Raw genomic sequence first — 17,584 nt, forward strand, 5'->3', positions numbered from 1 at the left:
TACACAGACGGGCTCAATAACGGGGCTTTGGTGAGATATATCTTCAAATCTTCAAAAGCTTTCTGACACTCGTCGGTCCATTCAAATGCTTTTTTAAGAACCTTAAAAAATGATAAACATTTGTCAGTAGCTTTAGAAACAAACCTATTGAGGGCGGCAACTCGTCCGATGAGGGAATGAACTTCTTTAACATTGCTCAGAGGCTTCATATCCAATATTGCTTGAATTTTGTCAGGGTTTGCTTCGATTCCTCTGTAGGAAACCATAAATCCTAGGAATTTTCCCGATGATACTCCAAAAGCACATTTGTTAGGGTTCAACTTCATATGATACTGCCTTAGTGTGTCAAATGTTTCCTGCAAATCGACTAAATGCCTCTCCTCGTCCTGAGTTTTTACCAACATATCATTTATGTATACTTCCATATTCCGCCTGATCTGTGGACGAAACATGTGATTGACTAGTCATTGGTATGTTGCCCCAACATTCTTTAAATCGAAAGGCATTACTTCATAACAAAACAGTCCCTGACTAGTGATAAAGGACGTCTTCTCTTGGTCCACTTCATCCATCCTAATTTGATTATAACCAGAGAAAGCATCAAGGAAACTAAGCAACTTGTGGCCTGCGGTGGAATCTACCAACTGATCAATACGCGGCAACAGGTAACTGTCCTTGGGACAAGCCTTGTTTAAGTCAGTGAAATCAACGCACATTCTCCATTTGCCGTTCGCCTTCTTGACCATGACCACATTGGCTAACCAGTCAGGATAGCATACCTCTCAAATAAACTTTGCCTTAATTAACTTCTGAACTTCCTCCTTAACAGCATTATCTCTCTCAGGGGCGAACCCTCTTCTTTTGTCGCACTGGCTTAGAGGAAGGGCGTACACTCAGACGGTGGGTAATGACATTAGGATTTATACCTGGCATTGTCTTCGTGACTCCAAGCAAACACATCTCTGTTTCTCTTCAAAAAAATAAATAAGGTCCTTCTTAATCTTCGCTTCCAGATCTGCTCCTACCCTGGTACACCTCTCAGGGTTATTTTCATCTAAGGGAATATCTTCCAACGCTTCTATAGGTTCTGCCACGACTTTCCTTTCTTCAATATTCATTGCTTGAATTTGCTCGTCCGTAGCCAGCATGGCTAGGTAACACTCCCTTGCTGCTAATTAATCTCCCTGTACGTGGCCTATCCCATGTTCCGTCAGAAATTTGACTGACAGGTGGTAAGTAGAAGTAACTGCCTTCCACCTGTTTAGGGTTGGCCTTCCAATTATTGCATTGTAAGATGACGAGCAATCTACTACTAGGAAATTCACATTGGTAGTCAACTGTCGTGGATATGCTCCTACCACCACTGGTAATGTAACAGTACCTACAGGCTGTACCTTTATTCCTCCAAAACCTACTAGAGGTGGGTGCACTGGACGGAGCTGATCTCGTCCGATCCTCATCTGCTGAAAGGCTGGGTAATACAGAATGTCCGCTGAACTTCCATTGTCTATCAACACTCTTCTAGTTGTGTAATCAGCAATGAGTAGGGCGATGACAATAGCGTCGTCATGTGGATGATGGATTCTCTCAGCTTCCTCATCCGTGAAAGTAATCGGTTGTTCGTCCATGGACTTCGCTCTTGGCGATCGTCTTGAAAGTTGGACGCTTTGCACTTCCTTCAAGTATGCTTTCTTCGTCTTGGATGACCGTTCTGCTAAACTTCCCCCAATGATAACTTTTATCTGGCCCAGTGGTTGTCGTGATGACTCCTGTACTTTTCCTTTTAACTTCTCATCCTTGTGATCTCGTCCAAGGAAATTTATCAACTTCCCTTGCCTTATGAGATTCTCAATTTGCTGCTTCAGATCAAACCACTCATCTGTGTCATGGCCATGGTCTTTATGAAAGCGACAGTACTTGTTCCTGTTGCGCTTGTTGGGATCTCCCTTCAATTTCTCTGGCCACTTCAGGGAAGGCTCGTCCTTGACTTGCATAAGGACCTATTCAAGTGGCATGTTCAACGGGGTATATTGCTGGTTGCGTGCCGATGGTCCTGTCTTCTTATCCCGGTCTCTTCTGTCGTCCGTCCGACCCTTCTTTGGACGAGGGCTGTGTTCTGGGTGGCGATTTGCCTCCATTTTCTCTGTCCTCTTTCTTTTCTTAGCTATAATCGCATCTTCCGCGTTCATGATGTTTTAAGCTGAATGGACGAGCTCCGCCATGGTTTGTGGCTCTTGCTCATAGAGTTTGTGGATGAACAAATTTGAATGGACTCCGTTGTGGAAGGCTGCTAACAGCAATTTGTCGTCCATCTCGTCTACTGTCAAGGCTTCCCTATTGAATCGGGTGATAAATGATCGCAAACTCTCATTTTTCCCCTGTTCTATCCTTAACAGACTGGAAGTAGAACGTCTGTGACGCTGACCCCCTATGAAGTTTTTGACAAACAACTTGCTTAATTCTTCAAAAGAACTTACTGAATTTGGGGGTAATTTGCTAAACCATACTCTAGCTGGACCCTTGAGAGTGGTAGGGAAGGCTTTACACATTATTTCATCTGGAACTCCTTGAAGATGCATAGTGGTCTTGAAGGTGGCAATGTGGTCAAAAGGATCTCGATTCCCATCGTATGAATCTAAAGAAGGCATTTTAAACTTCGGTGGCAGGGGATGGCCATTGATGGAGGCCGTAAAGGGAGAGTCAGTTCTATGAACCAAATCCTCTACTGGGTTCGCCCTCCTCATATTCTCCTTCATTTCGTCCATGGCCTTCTTCATCTGAGCCATCTCTTTCTTCAAGTCGGGTGCCCTTCGCGAAGTGGTATCCCTTGATTGACTCCCATGTTGAAAGTTCTCTCTGCCCTCTTGACTCTGAGTTTGCCCTTCTTCTTCATGCTCTCGATGTGTCTGCCTTCTTAAATTAACCTCTCTCCGTAGGTCCTGATTCTGGCGAGTAAACTCCGCCATCACAGCCGCCATAGAGTGCATATGTTGGACAGACGGGGCCTGCATATCCGATGCAGATTGGCGATCGCGATGAGGATTACTTGATGCGTCTCTACTCTGTTGAAGGCCTGGGCTAGTTGCCCTTGATCTAGTCCAAACCATTTCAACCCTTCACGAGAGAAAGAAATCGCAGAACTAAACAAGTTCAAGAGCGACAAATATTCTTTCCCACAGACGGCGCCAACTGATAATCCTGGAAAATCAGTGAGTTGAAAATCTTCGGGCTTCAACAATCTTGAAGGTTAAGTCCTGTAAAACCAAATTTAATCAGAGAAAAGACCGGTGGAGGCCGGTCTATGGTCCTCCGATGATGAAGTTAGTGGGCTGGAATAGAGAGAAAAATATTTCTAAGACTTTCTTCTTCTTCTGTAAAAGAAATCCCCCATCCCTTACCTCTACGTAGAGAAGCGTTTATATAGTGCACATGGAACGGTTATTTGCTCTGACAACCGTTCCTATTGTCGAGGAATTCACCAAAGTCGGGGGTAACTTCCATAACTTCCATGGAAGTTACTTTATCTGAACCGGTGCTTTATCACAAACAATGGAGGTTTCGGTTCATAGGTAAGGTCCAAGTTTAAGTTCAAAACATTTGGCTCGTCCGTCCTTAATTAAGGACGGACGTTCCTTGACATAAACTATGCTTGCCTCGTCCGCCCTTTGGGACGGATGAGGCCTCATCCATCCCCACCCAATTTATGATAGACAAGGCTTGATGGGTACGGACGAGGTAATATTGTTGCGCCCTTCCTTCGTTCTTTTTCCTAGGACGAACCATATGGACGATTTTGGAGGTCACATTTTTACAGCATCATCAAATTGTATACAAGAAGGATTAATACCCTCTAAGTATTATGAACATTTCTTTATCTTCCATACGTGTTGTTCTTTGCAATTAAAAAGTTACTAGGAACTCATATTACGGTATAGCCACTACTTGCTCCGTGATAGCGTTGGTCAGCCCGTTTTGTTAGCCGACGAATTGGCGTTGTTTGGGTGGTCCCGCAATGGAGTTTCCAGAGAATGTGGTCCCGATAGCAAGGATATCAGTGGTTAGTAATAAGTTCCGCCCAGTAATTATTAATTGCTTAGAAAGAGAACAAATACATTTAACAGCTCATCGTCTGTTTGCTTGTTCACACTTAGGTTAGGCATACACTAATTTGAAACATGGACTATGATGATATAGATGATGATGAAGGTTATAGCATAAGAGATATAGACAATAATTGGTCAAACAATAATATGGATTATGAAACAGATTCTGATTCTGACAGTGATATGGATGACTATAATTATAATAATAATGCAAAAAATTGGAGCCTATTAACAGGAGATAAAATCAACCGACAGACTAAGAGACACAATAATAGCTTCTTAGACATAATTAATAAAAAAATTAGAATCCTTAAAAAATGATGAAAGATCTACGATATTTACTAAAGTAGAAAGAAAGAATGATAGCATTTTGGACCTCTATGAAAAAATGAAAGTTTTAAATTCCCCTTTAGAAAATGGAAAAGAATTTGAACCCCATTATAGATCATCTTCAAAAAGTGTGATAGATAACTGGTATAATAGGCAAAAGGATAATTTGACATGTACTAATATATCAATCAGTATGATAGATAATTCAAAAGCAACTGACAGGGCTATATCTATGATATATAAAGACAAAGAAAAAGATGAACTAAAGAAAGAAACTAGTCAGATAGGAATTATGCATGAAGAAAGTAAAAGACAAAAGACTAATAACATAAAAGATGGCCCTGCTCATGAAAGAATAACACGTATGGAAGATAAAGAAATGTTTAAAAAAGGGATGGTAAAAGAGATGATAGAAAGGATGGAAAGACAGAATAGTGAAGAACTATGCAGAAAGTTAAAGACAAAAAAAGATGTAGGGAAAGTTATAAGAAAGGACATGCTAAAACCAAAAGAAAATAGTAATCTTGAAGAATCTCTACGTAGGAAACTAGATATAAATGATAAGATAGAAAAAGTCAATAATAGTCCAAAAGAAGTGGTGGAAAAGCAAAAAGAAGAAGCTAGTTCAGCACAAATTATATGTAAGAAGCTAGAAATAGAAAGAGACATAGAAAGACAAAATAGAATAATAGAAGAGGTTATATGTACAAAGCTAGAGCAAAAAGAAGAAATAAAAAGAGATAGAGAAATAGTTAACAAAAGTAGGAAAAATAAAAATAATAGTTTAAAAGAGGTAATTGATGAAAGACTAAAACTAATCGAGAGATCTATGGCAAATAACAGTTTGGCAAAATTAACTAAAAAGATAGAAATTTTAAATTTACCTTTAGATATAGACAAGGAAAAAGAAATAGCAGTTTTAAATAATACTGAAGTATCAGATAATGAGAATGCTGACAGACATACTAGACATATTATTTGCCATAAATGCGAAAAAGATGGACATATTAAAAAACAATGTGCTAGACAGAATAAAATTGCTAAACAAATCAGTATGTTAGAATTTGAAAAAGATACACTAAATGAATTAATGAAAATATTTAATGTTAGCCAAAAAGAGATAGATCAAGTAAAGAAAAAGGAAGAACTAAAATCAACCAACCCACTTAAAGTTAATAAAAGGAAAAGGAAACAAAAGGATATCATAATGAAATTAATAGATAATCTACCTAATCAGGACAAAAAAGGCTATTTACTAAGTCTGAAAGAATCTATAGACATACCTATTGCCTGTATTAGATGTAAGAAATATGGACACCATGTTACAGAATGTAGAAAATAAGAAAAAGCCAAAAAAGAAAAAAGATGACGTAGAATCAGTAAAACCTGTAACCATACAAGACTTAATGACAGAAGCAAAAACAATAAAACAAGAAATTAAAAATATTAGAGAAGATAATTCGTAGATATAAACAAACAGAATTTTGAAGAAATAATGAACTTGAAAGAATTTCCTAGACCCATGATAAAAACCCCTTTATTAGAAAAAGATAATTGCAATAGACAGAATTTCTTTAGTTTAATTAACAGAGTAATCTTTCAAAACTGGCATACAGAAATCACTTTAGTAATTAATAAAGAATTTTCTTTGACAAAAATTGCTTTAATAGACTCAGGTACTGACTTGAATTGTATACAGGAAAGATTAATTCAGGCAGCTACTAGATTAATTAATCATAAATTACCTAATGAGATATGTGATCTTTCTTCCAAAGTTATTTTAAATTATTTTATGGAAACAGAAAAGGAAATTAAACCTAATTTAACTAACGTACCTTTTCCTTCCATCCTACCTTTTATTCCAAAAGAAATTAGTTTTCCCTATAAGGTCACTATCTTACAGGACACTAATAAAAAAGGAATCTATAGAACTAAAAGAAGTTTGTCATTTTTAGAGACAGAAATATCACTTGTTCACCAGTTGATAGAAAAGGACATAAAAAAGGATAAACAAGACATAAAGATAGAGATTCGTCTAGAGACAAAGATTTGTTCTTATTTCCCTGTTGCTCTTCTACATAGATACCAACATATAATCCAAATAATAGTCCAACTACTCTATATGAAAAAGAATCCAAGAAAAAAGATAGAACTATGCTTATAAGTCAATATGATTGGACTGAACAAACAGATAATTTGACAGATGTACCAAATAAAATTATAATAGATAGCATTCATGCACCCTTTGTAGTAATCTCGAATACTCATGTAACAAATATTTTAATAAAAGAAGTCTTGACAGATTCCCCTTTATTAATCATTAAAGAAGATATTAATTGTGATAATTTCTTGAGTAAAGATAGATTTAACTTCTTAACAGACATAATCTATAAGTCTCTTATAGATTTTCCCCAGACTATTTTAGTAATTGATAAAAGACTTTATGGAGAAACTGTATTTCATATATTCCCACAAAATGCGATATATAGATACATGGATAGCACGGATAGAATCATGACAGATTTTGAAAATATTTTGAATTCTACTCACTTTGACAAATTCCAGTATGTCTGCTCTAATATTATTACTACTCAGCAAGGGCACAAAAGTGTACAGAAAAAAGTTTGTTTTACTATATATACTTTGAATTTTAAAAATGATTTTCTTATAAAGTACTTTAAAAGAAATTTCACATAAAGCCACTAGTGAAAGGATTTTAAAAATAAGTTTGAAAGAAACCTTGCATGAAAATGTTTATTCTCAAAATAATTTTTCAAGACATAATCCTTTTCCCCAACTCCATTTGTAGACTAATATGAGTAACAGAACTTCCCAGGCAGATAGGAAAGGAAAGGGCAAGGCACTAGTAGTGCCTAAACATTTTCGAATGCCTTCAGTAAGGATTACAGATGGGCAGGAAGGCATCTCGTTAGAGACAATATCCCTTCAGGATACGTTGCAAGCAGAAGCAATGTATTCATGTGGTGAAAATAGTGTAACTCTGCAAAAAGTGCTCCGCATTGATCTTATGTTTCAAGACGGAGAATTTACAGACCTCCCTCCTCATATTAAACTACTTCTTGATAATTTACAGGCAGCTTTTACCCTCAAACAGAAACCTTTATTCCAAAAGACCCTTCAGGCTTTGGAATTACATCTTGTTAGCACCGGGGCATTTATTGAAGCTCTCGGTTGTCAACTCCCTAGCAAGGAGGATGGAGATTTAAGCTCCACAAAGATAGAATCACAGTCTCTAAAAAGCTATCTTTTGGGAACAAGCTTTTCAAAGCTCCACCCTAAGATTCAGCAAAATACGAGACTTGCTATTAGAACTTTACTCCCTGAAATTCAACAGAATATATTAACTCATAAAGCTATAACAAGTTCTTATGACAGATGGATGCATCTTTTTAAAATATTAGTCTCTACAGCATTCATCAGAACAGGAGACATGACAGGTGATGCATGGTTATCTCATAAAGCTACATGGTATGAGAGTTTTGGAGATGCAGACAGAGTTTATGAAAGAACAGGAGACAGATATGATCCCTATCCAGGATTACTTATCAATACAGAGTCAGAGGATCCAGTAATCAGTGATCCTTTATGGTTATCTGAAATGCTACAAGCAGGGTTTATTAGCAAATTAGTTATAACTTCTGCAATTCAGATTCCCCCAAAGTCATCCAAGAAGCAGCAGCACAGATTGGAGGACTTAATTATATGAAGATGGAAATCTGGACTACACTTTCAGTTTGGGACACTAGCTATTATATGGAATCTCAGCCAACACATATTTTGGTTATTATTTATGATTGGGGTTTTATCCCTGAATACAACTAGTATTCAGGAGATACTTATTTATCACTGGATGATCCAAGTGCTCTGGCTCAAGAATGGTCTAATTTCAAGTGTAACAAGATTTATGAAATACAGAAAGATTTAGACAGAGATTTTCACTTATATGGCTACACTGACAGGATAGCTGTATATGATCCAAGACCTTCAGCAAGAAGGCTTATTAGGAAATGAAGGATTGTTAAGGATCCCAGACTGATGACAGCAAAGGATCGTGTTCCTGTTTTCCTTCTTATTTCATATTGCGCTTTATGCAATGATTACGGAGTGCTCCATGAGCATGAGCAGTATGAGGACAACACCGATCCGCTAGATTATGATAACTACGCAGATACAGATTAACAAGACAGACAGAAGGGTTTTTCCAGACAGACAATAACGATAGATCACTATTCACTAAAGACAGATTACTATTCACCAGGCATAGCAAACAGATCACTATTCACTAGCATGCCTCCTGACAGAAAGATATATGTTGCTATTCATCAGCATGCACAAAAGGAGTTCAGAAAAAGACAAAACAAATTTTAAGTTACTATTCAAGATTCGACCAACAGATTAACTTGAGTTTACTTTACTTAACTCAAGTTACTTTTGAAGATTCTACCGACAGATTAACTTAAGTTCACTTCACCCAACTCAGGTTACTTTTGAAGGCTTACTACGGTTTACTTCATCTATAAAAGGATAGACTCCAAAGACAAAAGACAGGTTTAAATTTCAAATCCAATTCCAAGTTTAAAGCTTAGGTCCAAGATAGCTCTCTCCTTTTCTCAGAAAGACTTTTGTAATCCTTTCTCCTGTAATCTTGTAACCCTTCCCTTTCAGACAAATATAACCTTGTAACCCTTTACAGATTTTACTTTGTAATCTTGTAACTCTTCAGACAGTGTTTTATTTTCAAGCTTGTATCAAAGACAATTTGTTTTCAAGTTTAACCAAAGACAGAAGTATTTTCAAGTAAGATTTTATAGTTTCTGTTTTCATATTCCATACTCTGTTTTAACTTATTTTGAATATATCTGTTTTGCTATTTTCTTCTGTATCATCTATTTTATCATTGTTTATGCTTCCATATCACTGCTGTGCTCTCTCCTAGGTAGTTAATATGTTGACAGACATACTAGACATATTATTTGCCATAAATGCAAAAAAGATGGACATACTAAAAAACAATGTGCTAGACAGAATAAAATTGCTAAACAAATCAATGTGTTAGAATTTTAAAAAGATACACTAAATAAATTAATGAAAATATTTAATGTTAGCCAAAAAGAGATAGATCAAGTAAAAAAAAAAGGAAGAACTAAAATCAACCAACCCACTTAAAGTTAATAAAAGGAAAAGGAAACAAAAGGATATCATAATGAAATTAATAGATAATCTACCTAATCAAGACAAAAAAGACTATTTACTAAGTCTGAAAGAATCTATAGACGTACCTATTGCCTGTATTAGATGTAAGAAATATGGACACCATGCTATAGAATGTAGAAAACAAGAAAAAGCCAAAAAAGAAAAAGACAAGCAAGAAAAGATAAAAAAGAAAAAAAGATGACGTAGAATTAGTAAAACCTGTAACCATTCGTTTTCCTTGTCTGCATCTAAAGGTAAATTTAAAATTTCTATCTTTTTAGTTAATTCTGCCAAACTATTATTTGCCATAGATCTCTCGATTAGTTTAAGTCTTTCATCAATTACCTCTTTTAAACTATTATTTTTATTTTTCCTACTTTTGTTGACTATTTCTCCATCTCTTTTTATTTCTTCTTTTTGCTCCAGCTTTGTATGTATAACCTCTTCTATTATGCTATTTTGTCTTTCTTTGTGTCTTTCTATTTCTAGCTTCTTACATATAATTTGTGCTGAACTAGCTTCTTCTTTTTGCTTTTCCACCACTTCTTTTGGACTATTATTGACTTTTTCTATCTTATCCTTTATATCTAGTTTCCTACGTAGAGATTCTTCAAGAGTACTATTTTCTTTTGGTTTTAGCATGTCCTTTCTTATAACTTTACCTACATCTTATTTTGTCTTTAACTTTCTACATAGTTCTTCACTATTCTGTCTTTCCATCCTTTCTATCATCTCTTTTACCATCCCTTTTTTAAACATTTCTTTATCTTCCATACGTGTTATTCTTTCATGAGCAGGGCCATCTTTCATGTTATTAGTCTTTTGTCTTTTACTTTCTTCATGCATAATTTCTATCTGACTAGTTTCTTTCTTTAGTTCATCTTTTTCTTTGTCTTTATATATTATAGATATAGCTTTGTCAGTTGCTTTTGAATTATCTATCATACTTATTGATATATCAGTACGTGTCGAATTATCCTTTTGTCTATTATACCTGTTATCTATCACACTTTTTGAAGATGATCTATAATGGGGTTCAAATTCTTTTCCATTTTCTAAAGGTGAATTTAAAACTTTCATTTTTTCATAGAGGTCCAAAAAGCTATCATTCTTTCTTTCTACTTTAGTAAATATCGTAGATCTTTCATCATTTTTTAAGGATTCTAATTTTTTATTAATTATGTCTAAGAAGCTATTATTGTGTCTATTAGTCTGTCGGTTGATTTTATCTCCTGTTAATAGACTCCAATTTTTTGCATTATTATTATAATTATAATTATAGTCATCCATATCACTGTCAGAATCAGAATCTGCTTCATAATCCATATTACTGTTTGACCAATTATTGTCTATATCTCTTATGCTATAACTTTCATCATAATCTATATCATCATAGTCCATGTTTCAAATTAGTGTGTGCCTAACCTAAGTGTGAACAAGCAAACAGATGATGAGCTGATAAGTGTATTTGTCCTCTTTCTATGCAATTAATAATTACTAGCGGAACTTATTACTAACCACTGATATCCTTGCTATCGGGACCAGCTCCTCAGGAAACTCCATTGCGGGACCACCCAAACAACGCCAGTTCGTCGGCTAACAAAACGGGCTGACCAACATGAATACTATGGTTTGCCAATGAGTGCAAGGCTAACCACCACTATCAAGGAGCAAGTAGTGGCTATACAGTAATATGAGTTCCTAGTAACTTCTTAATTGCAAAGAAATAAAACTCATACATCTACCATCCATAGCTCTGATACCATTAACTACCCAGGATCAACAGTAATATGGAAGCATAAACAATGATAAAATAGATGATAAAGAAGAAAATAGCAAAACAGATATATTCAAAATAAGTTAAAACAGAGTATAGAATATGAAAACAGAAACTATAAATCTTACTTGAAAATACTTCTGTCTTTGATTAAACTTGAAAACAAACACAGCAGTAACAAGAAAGCATAAACAATGATAAAATAGATGATAAAGAAGAAAATAGCAAAATAGATATATTCAAAAAATAAGTTAAAACAGAGTATGGAATATGAAAACAAAAACTATAAAATCTTACTTGAAAATACTTCTGTCTTTGATTAAACTGAAAACTGCTACTTTGATACAAACTTTGAAAATAAACATTGTCTGAAGAGTTACAAGATTACATATCAAATTTAGAAAATATGGTTGCTTCATGAAGTCTGTCAAGTAAATCTTTCTTATTAGGAATAGGATATCTTATCCATTGTAATGCTGTATTTAAAGGTTTATAATTTATAACTAATCTTGGAACTCCTCGTTCCAATTCTGCCTGTTTGTTAACATAAAAAGCAGCTTAGCTCCAAGGAGACTTGCTTTTTCTAATTAAACCCTTATTTAAAAGATCTTCAATTTCTTTTTTACAGTGTTCTAGTAATTCATTATTCATCTGTATTGGTCTAGCCTTAGTAGGTATCTGTCTTTCATTGAAGTCTTTTTCATAAGGTAATTGTACTATATGTTGACGCCTATGCCAAAAGGCAGTGGGGAGATTAGAACAAATTTCTGCCTAAATTTGTTGTCTGGATGATTTTATTTTATGATGTAGTATAGGGTCTGTTAATTGATCAGTAATTCTTTTGTATATTATATCTGTCTTTAAAGAAAAATTAAAGTATTAACTGCATCTTATGAAGGATGTCTATCTGTCATAATAACACTTCCATCTGTTTCTCTTTTAACTGCTATTAATATTTCATTTCTGTCATCATTATTTAAATAATGATCCCACCAGCCTTTCAATTGGCCAATAAAACCAGTGACAATTAAATGAGCTATTTGGTGATCCTGTTTTCCATGATTTTTATAAACATTAGTAAGCAAAGTCGTTTCATGTAAAAGGTTTATTATTTCATATTCTGACATTCCATCAATATTCCATTCACAAATTAAATCTGGGGAGTAAGATGAATTAACATAAGTATGTCTTTCTTCAAATTGTAGATCAGGGGGAGTAGGTTTAGGATACCAATTCTTTTTAGGATATAATTCTTCAATTCTTCCTTTTTTGCGATCTTGCGATGAAGATGCTAAAGTTAATTTATTAATCTGTAATTCGTCTACAAATTGTGATTCTAGATTTTCTACATCCAATAAGTCTGTCAAATCTGTCAATTGATTATCTTCTGATTCTTCATCCTCTGAAGAGTCAGTCCGTCCTAACGTTATAATATTCTTATTTTTTTAATGGCTCCATGTTCTTTAATGATTCTAGTTTCATTAAATCTAGTTTTTTATTTATTTCATTAAGTAAATTATCAGTTTTTTCTGTCTTAGGCCTCTTCAAAGGTACTCTAAGGTGAGGAGGTATTTCATTAGGGATAAATAAAGGGGTTTATTTTCAAAGTTTGTATCAAGGTAGCAGTTTTCAGTTTAATCAAAGATAGAAGTATTTTCAAGTAAAATTTTATAGTTTCTGTTTTCATATTCCATACTCTGTTTTAACTTATTTTTGAATATATCTATTTTGCTATTTTCTTCTTTATCATCTATTTTATCATTGTTTATGCTTCCATATTACTGCTGTGCTCTCTCCTGGGTAGTTAATGGTATCACAGCCATGGCTGGTAGATGTATAAGCTTTATTTCTTCGCAATTAAGAAGTTACTAGGAACTCATATTACTGTATAACCACTACTTGCTCCTTGATAGCGTTGGTCAACCTCGCACTAGTTGGCAAACCTTAGTATTCGCGTTGGTTAGCCCATTTTGTTAGCCAACGAACTGGCGTTGTTTGAGTGGTCCCGCAATGGAGTTTCCCGAGGAGGTGGTCCCGATAGCAAAGATATCAATGGTTAGTAATAAGTTCCGCCAATAATTATTAATTGCTTAGAAGTAGAATGAATATATTTAGTCGCTCATCATCTGTTGCTAGGACACACTTAGGACAGGCACACACTAATTTGAACATGGAAAATGATAAGATAGTCAATTCGGAGGAATATAGCATGCAAGATATAGACAAAAATCTGTTAGAATGGAATAAATGGAATATACCAACAGAAAGAATTGATAAAATCTACGGACAGACTACTTTTTCTAAATTATCCTTTTTGACAGATTACACTATAAAAACTATGGAAAGAACTTACTCTTTATTTAATCAATATGAAACAATTCAGTTATTTTCAATAGACTCAATCGACAGACATAAAGAAAAATATGCATTTTTACATGTTGGTTTAGTACAGGTAGCTGTAAAACCATTAACAAGAGAAGCTTTAAATGCAAGTATTTTACTTTGTTTAAAAGGTGACAGACATTTAAGATTTAATGATTCACTCCTAGGAATGATGGAAACTAGCCTACATAATGGATCAGTATATTTTAATTGTTATCCTAATTTTGCTTTAAGCTTAACTGACAGAAATATTATGGATGCTTTAACTTTGAATAATAAGACAAATGGTTATTATATGAAAGAAGGCTCAGAACCTTTAGCTATTATTTATAGGATTTATTATAAACTCATGAAAACCACTATAAATCCCCAATCTATGGTTGAACCCTCGCAAAAGGCCATACTCTCCTTCTTCAAGCCTCAACAGCAAACAGTAGACTTCGTGTACCCCGAATGAATACAGTGGAAAGATATAACCCTTCCTGAAAATGGAAACTTGAGGCCNTAATCTTAAATGTCTGTCATCTCTTAAACAAAGTAAAATACTTGCATTTAAGGCTTCTCTTGTTAATGGTTTAATGGTTACTTGAACCAAACCAACATGTAAAAATGCATATTTTTCTTTATGTCTATCGATTGAGTCTATTGAGAATAACTGAATTGTTTCATATTCATTGAATAAAGAGTAAGTTCTTTCCACAGTTTTTATAGTATAAGATGTCAAGAAGGATAATTTAGAAAAAGAAGTTTGTTTGTAGATTTTATTAGTTTTTTCTGTTGGTATATTCCATTTATTCCATTCTAACAAATTTTTGTCTATATCTTGCATGCTATATTCCTCCGAATTGACTATCTTATCATTTTCGATGTTCAAATTAGTGTGTGCCTGACCTAAGTGTGTCCTAGCAATAGATGATGAGCGACTAAATATATTCATTCTACTTCTAAGCAATTAATAATTACTGGCGGAACAATTACTAACCACTGATATCCTTGCTATCGGGACCACCTCCTTGGGAAACTTCATTGCGGGACCACCCAAACAATGCCAGTTCGTCAGCTAACAAAACGGGCTGACCAACGTGACGCTATGGTTTGCCAACGAGTGTGAGGCTGACCAACGCTATCAAGGAGCAAGTTGTGGCTATATAGTAATATGAGTTCCTAGTAACTTCTTATTTGCAAAGAAATAAAACTCATACATCTACCATCCATGACTTTGATATCATTAACTACCCAGGAGAGAGCACAGCAGTAATATGGAATTTGGTCAGATATGGGTTCATGGAATTTTTGTAGCCAAGAACAATTTGTGGACTTTGGATCAAGGAAAAAATGTGGAGCTTTACGCAATGACGGTTTGGTCGATCTGGACGTAGAGGAATCAGGTCTGGCTTCTCCAACCTGCTTGTGTGCTTCATTAGCTGGCTCAGCTTTCGTCAGATCGGTGTAATGAGCTCTTAGCCATTATTCCCAGTCCTCCAGGCCGTCAGCCTCATATTCGTGATACTTGGTGACATCTCTGGAGTGATTGGATGAAGATTAACTTCGATGGAGCCACTTTCTCTGCTGAAAACAAGTCTGGGATTGGTGTTGTGATCAGAGATAGCTCAGGTTTGGTTATTGCTTCATGCTCCAAGCTACTGCCCCAAGCCTCTCATGCTAGTGAAGTTGAAGCCTTAGTTGCTGTGCAGGCTCTTGTTTTTGCCCAATAGGTTGGTGTTTCTAAAGATATTCTGGAAGGTGATTCGGCAATGCTTATAAAGGCGTTAACTTGTGCTGAAGTCTTCCTAGCCTCATATGTTCCTTTGACTGTGTGAATAGAGGATGTTCCACTACAATATGTTTCAATACTTCAGGCTAATTTAGCTTCTTTTTTTTTTTTTAATCTAAGGTCTTTGTTTCTTTTTTTTTTTTTTTTTCTTTTTTTTTTTTAAAAAAAAGGATGAAGAAGAAGAAGAAGAAGAAGAAGAAAAAGGTATAAGCTATTGTACTCAACAGGATTTATGCATCTTCTTCCATTGATATGGTCCATATGGACCACACATACCATTAAAGCCGTTTTAATGGCCACCTTTCACAGTACTGCTCTTAGAGAAACCCTAACGTGTAAGTCATCTAAGATGGAGCTACACTTTAGCAAAGGCACTTTCTTGTTTTTATGATTAAATTGATGATTTACTTTGTAGCAGAGATGTACCTCTCTCCTTCCTGTGCACGTAAATGCGTAAGGACTGTAGCCATTTTCTTAATTTGTGGATTAATTGCCTTTGGGAGTTTTTTTTTTTTTTTTTTTTTTTTAATTTAAAATCCTGGATTTGTAGACGTTAGTTTCATAAAAACTTATCCACGGAGAATACTAATTTGATACGAGTATAATTTTTCAAGTAAGATAAGGGCCACTATTACTAGGGTACGTAGGGTGGCTAGTGGCCCAGTGGGTTGATTCTGTATCAAAATTTGCTTGCACGAAGTTTTCCCAATTTGTTCTCGTACTCTACTCAAATTTAAAACCCTTTCTTAAATCCAATCGATGTTTACATAACATCAAAGATTGTGATAGAAAGCTAATAATTAAATGGATAATAACATAACCCGAGAAATGAGGATACTACAATTGTTTTTAAAATTAGGACACCACATGGTAGTCATTTACTACTATTTTAGGTGCACTTCATATATTTTAGGCATATTTTGAATATATCTTATGGTTTTTAGACTTGGAATGTTTAATAAACCAAAAAAGGGAGAGGTTCAAGGTTTTTGAGGTCGGATCAAGTTCGAATCGAGATTGAACCGTAATTAAGTCATAATTAATTTAATAATTATTTAAAATATAAATAAATATATTAAATTAGTACAAATATTAAAAAAATTAACTAAAATAGTGCAGTTAAATGTAGAGATCTATTATTCCTTTATAGAAAAAAAAGAGATCTATCTTTCAAATGTATTTTTTATATCATAACTTTCAAAAATATCAAATCCTAGTATTTTTATGTTGATTAGTTAAACTTGTGATAATATCTAATAATATAATAATTAGAATAAAAATATATATAAAATGGCATTTGTGTAATTGTGTTGCATGTTCACAATGTGGCACTTATGAAATTATGAATGCATTAATTTTTCTTATTTTTAAAGTGATGAACGGATGATATTTGTATTGCATATCTACAACGTGGCACACTAGGAATATAAGAATCAATTACTTTCTTTAAAATAAAAAGCAAAAAAAAAAAAAAGTTAAAAACTTCAACAACTAGTAAAGCAAAACGTGGCAACTCCAATAAATTCTCCCACCGACCCCACCTACTACCCCACTTGACCACTTCTCCTTCTTTCCCTTTGGATGCTGAAGCCATATTTCATTATTTAGTCATTCTCCTTTTTGTTCTTCTGTCTTGAGCTCTCTATCTCTCTTTCCAGCAAATTTGAAGATTGTGAATTAGTGAAGCTTAAGCATCTCCAAAAAGTATCAGATCTCCTTCTGATCTTAGTTCTTCGTCGTGTTCTTTCATTTCCTTTTCACTTCTTCTAGATCTGTTCATAACTTCATATCGGTGTACTGGCCAAAATTTATTGGAAAAGCTGAAACAAAAAGAAACTGTCTGAATCGCAAAAATCGGTCATGGTTCTAAGAACCGTACGATCTGACCACGGTTCGAATAGTTTCATACTTTTTTCGCATAAAGAGGTTCTTAGAGCTAAAAGAACTGCAATAGTGAGAAGTTCACGGTTAACTGAGTCGGATCGTACGGTCTGGTCTGGGTCT

At 34.7% G+C, this 17,584-nt stretch overlaps 3 protein-coding genes across 3 annotated transcripts; all 3 read right to left on the reverse strand.

The window, feature by feature from the left end:
* Nucleotides 1-1,175: 1,175 nt before the first annotated feature.
* Nucleotides 1,176-1,994, reverse strand: LOC136062168 (uncharacterized). The gene has a single exon (XM_065760941.1). It carries the CDS (start codon nt 1,992-1,994, stop codon nt 1,176-1,178), a length of 819 nt encoding a protein of 272 aa, XP_065617013.1.
* A 201-nt stretch (nt 1,995-2,195) lies between these two features.
* On the reverse strand, nt 2,196-3,107 carry LOC136062169 (uncharacterized). The gene has a single exon (XM_065760942.1). The coding sequence runs from the start codon at nt 3,105-3,107 to the stop codon at nt 2,196-2,198; it is 912 nt and encodes a 303-aa protein (XP_065617014.1).
* Nucleotides 3,108-10,316: 7,209 nt separating this feature from the next.
* LOC136062170 (uncharacterized) lies at nt 10,317-11,048 on the reverse strand. Its single transcript, XM_065760943.1, has one exon. The coding sequence runs from the start codon at nt 11,046-11,048 to the stop codon at nt 10,317-10,319; it is 732 nt and encodes a 243-aa protein (XP_065617015.1).
* Nucleotides 11,049-17,584: the final 6,536 nt, after the last annotated feature.

Source organism: Quercus suber, unplaced genomic scaffold (genome assembly GCF_002906115.3).
Source record: "Quercus suber isolate HL8 unplaced genomic scaffold, Cork oak 2.0 scaffold_388, whole genome shotgun sequence".
Classification (NCBI taxonomy): Eukaryota; Viridiplantae; Streptophyta; class Magnoliopsida; order Fagales; family Fagaceae; genus Quercus; species Quercus suber.

Bases quoted from the DNA above. Each gene is read 5' to 3' on its own strand.
- LOC136062169 (XM_065760942.1), bottom strand. From the start codon at position 3,107: ATGGTTTGGACTAGATCAAGGGCAACTAGCCCAGGCCTTCAACAGAGT.
- LOC136062168 (XM_065760941.1), bottom strand. From the start codon at position 1,994: ATGCAAGTCAAGGACGAGCCTTCCCTGAAGTGGCCAGAGAAATTGAAG.
- LOC136062170 (XM_065760943.1), bottom strand. From the start codon at position 11,048: ATGGACTATGATGATATAGATTATGATGAAAGTTATAGCATAAGAGAT.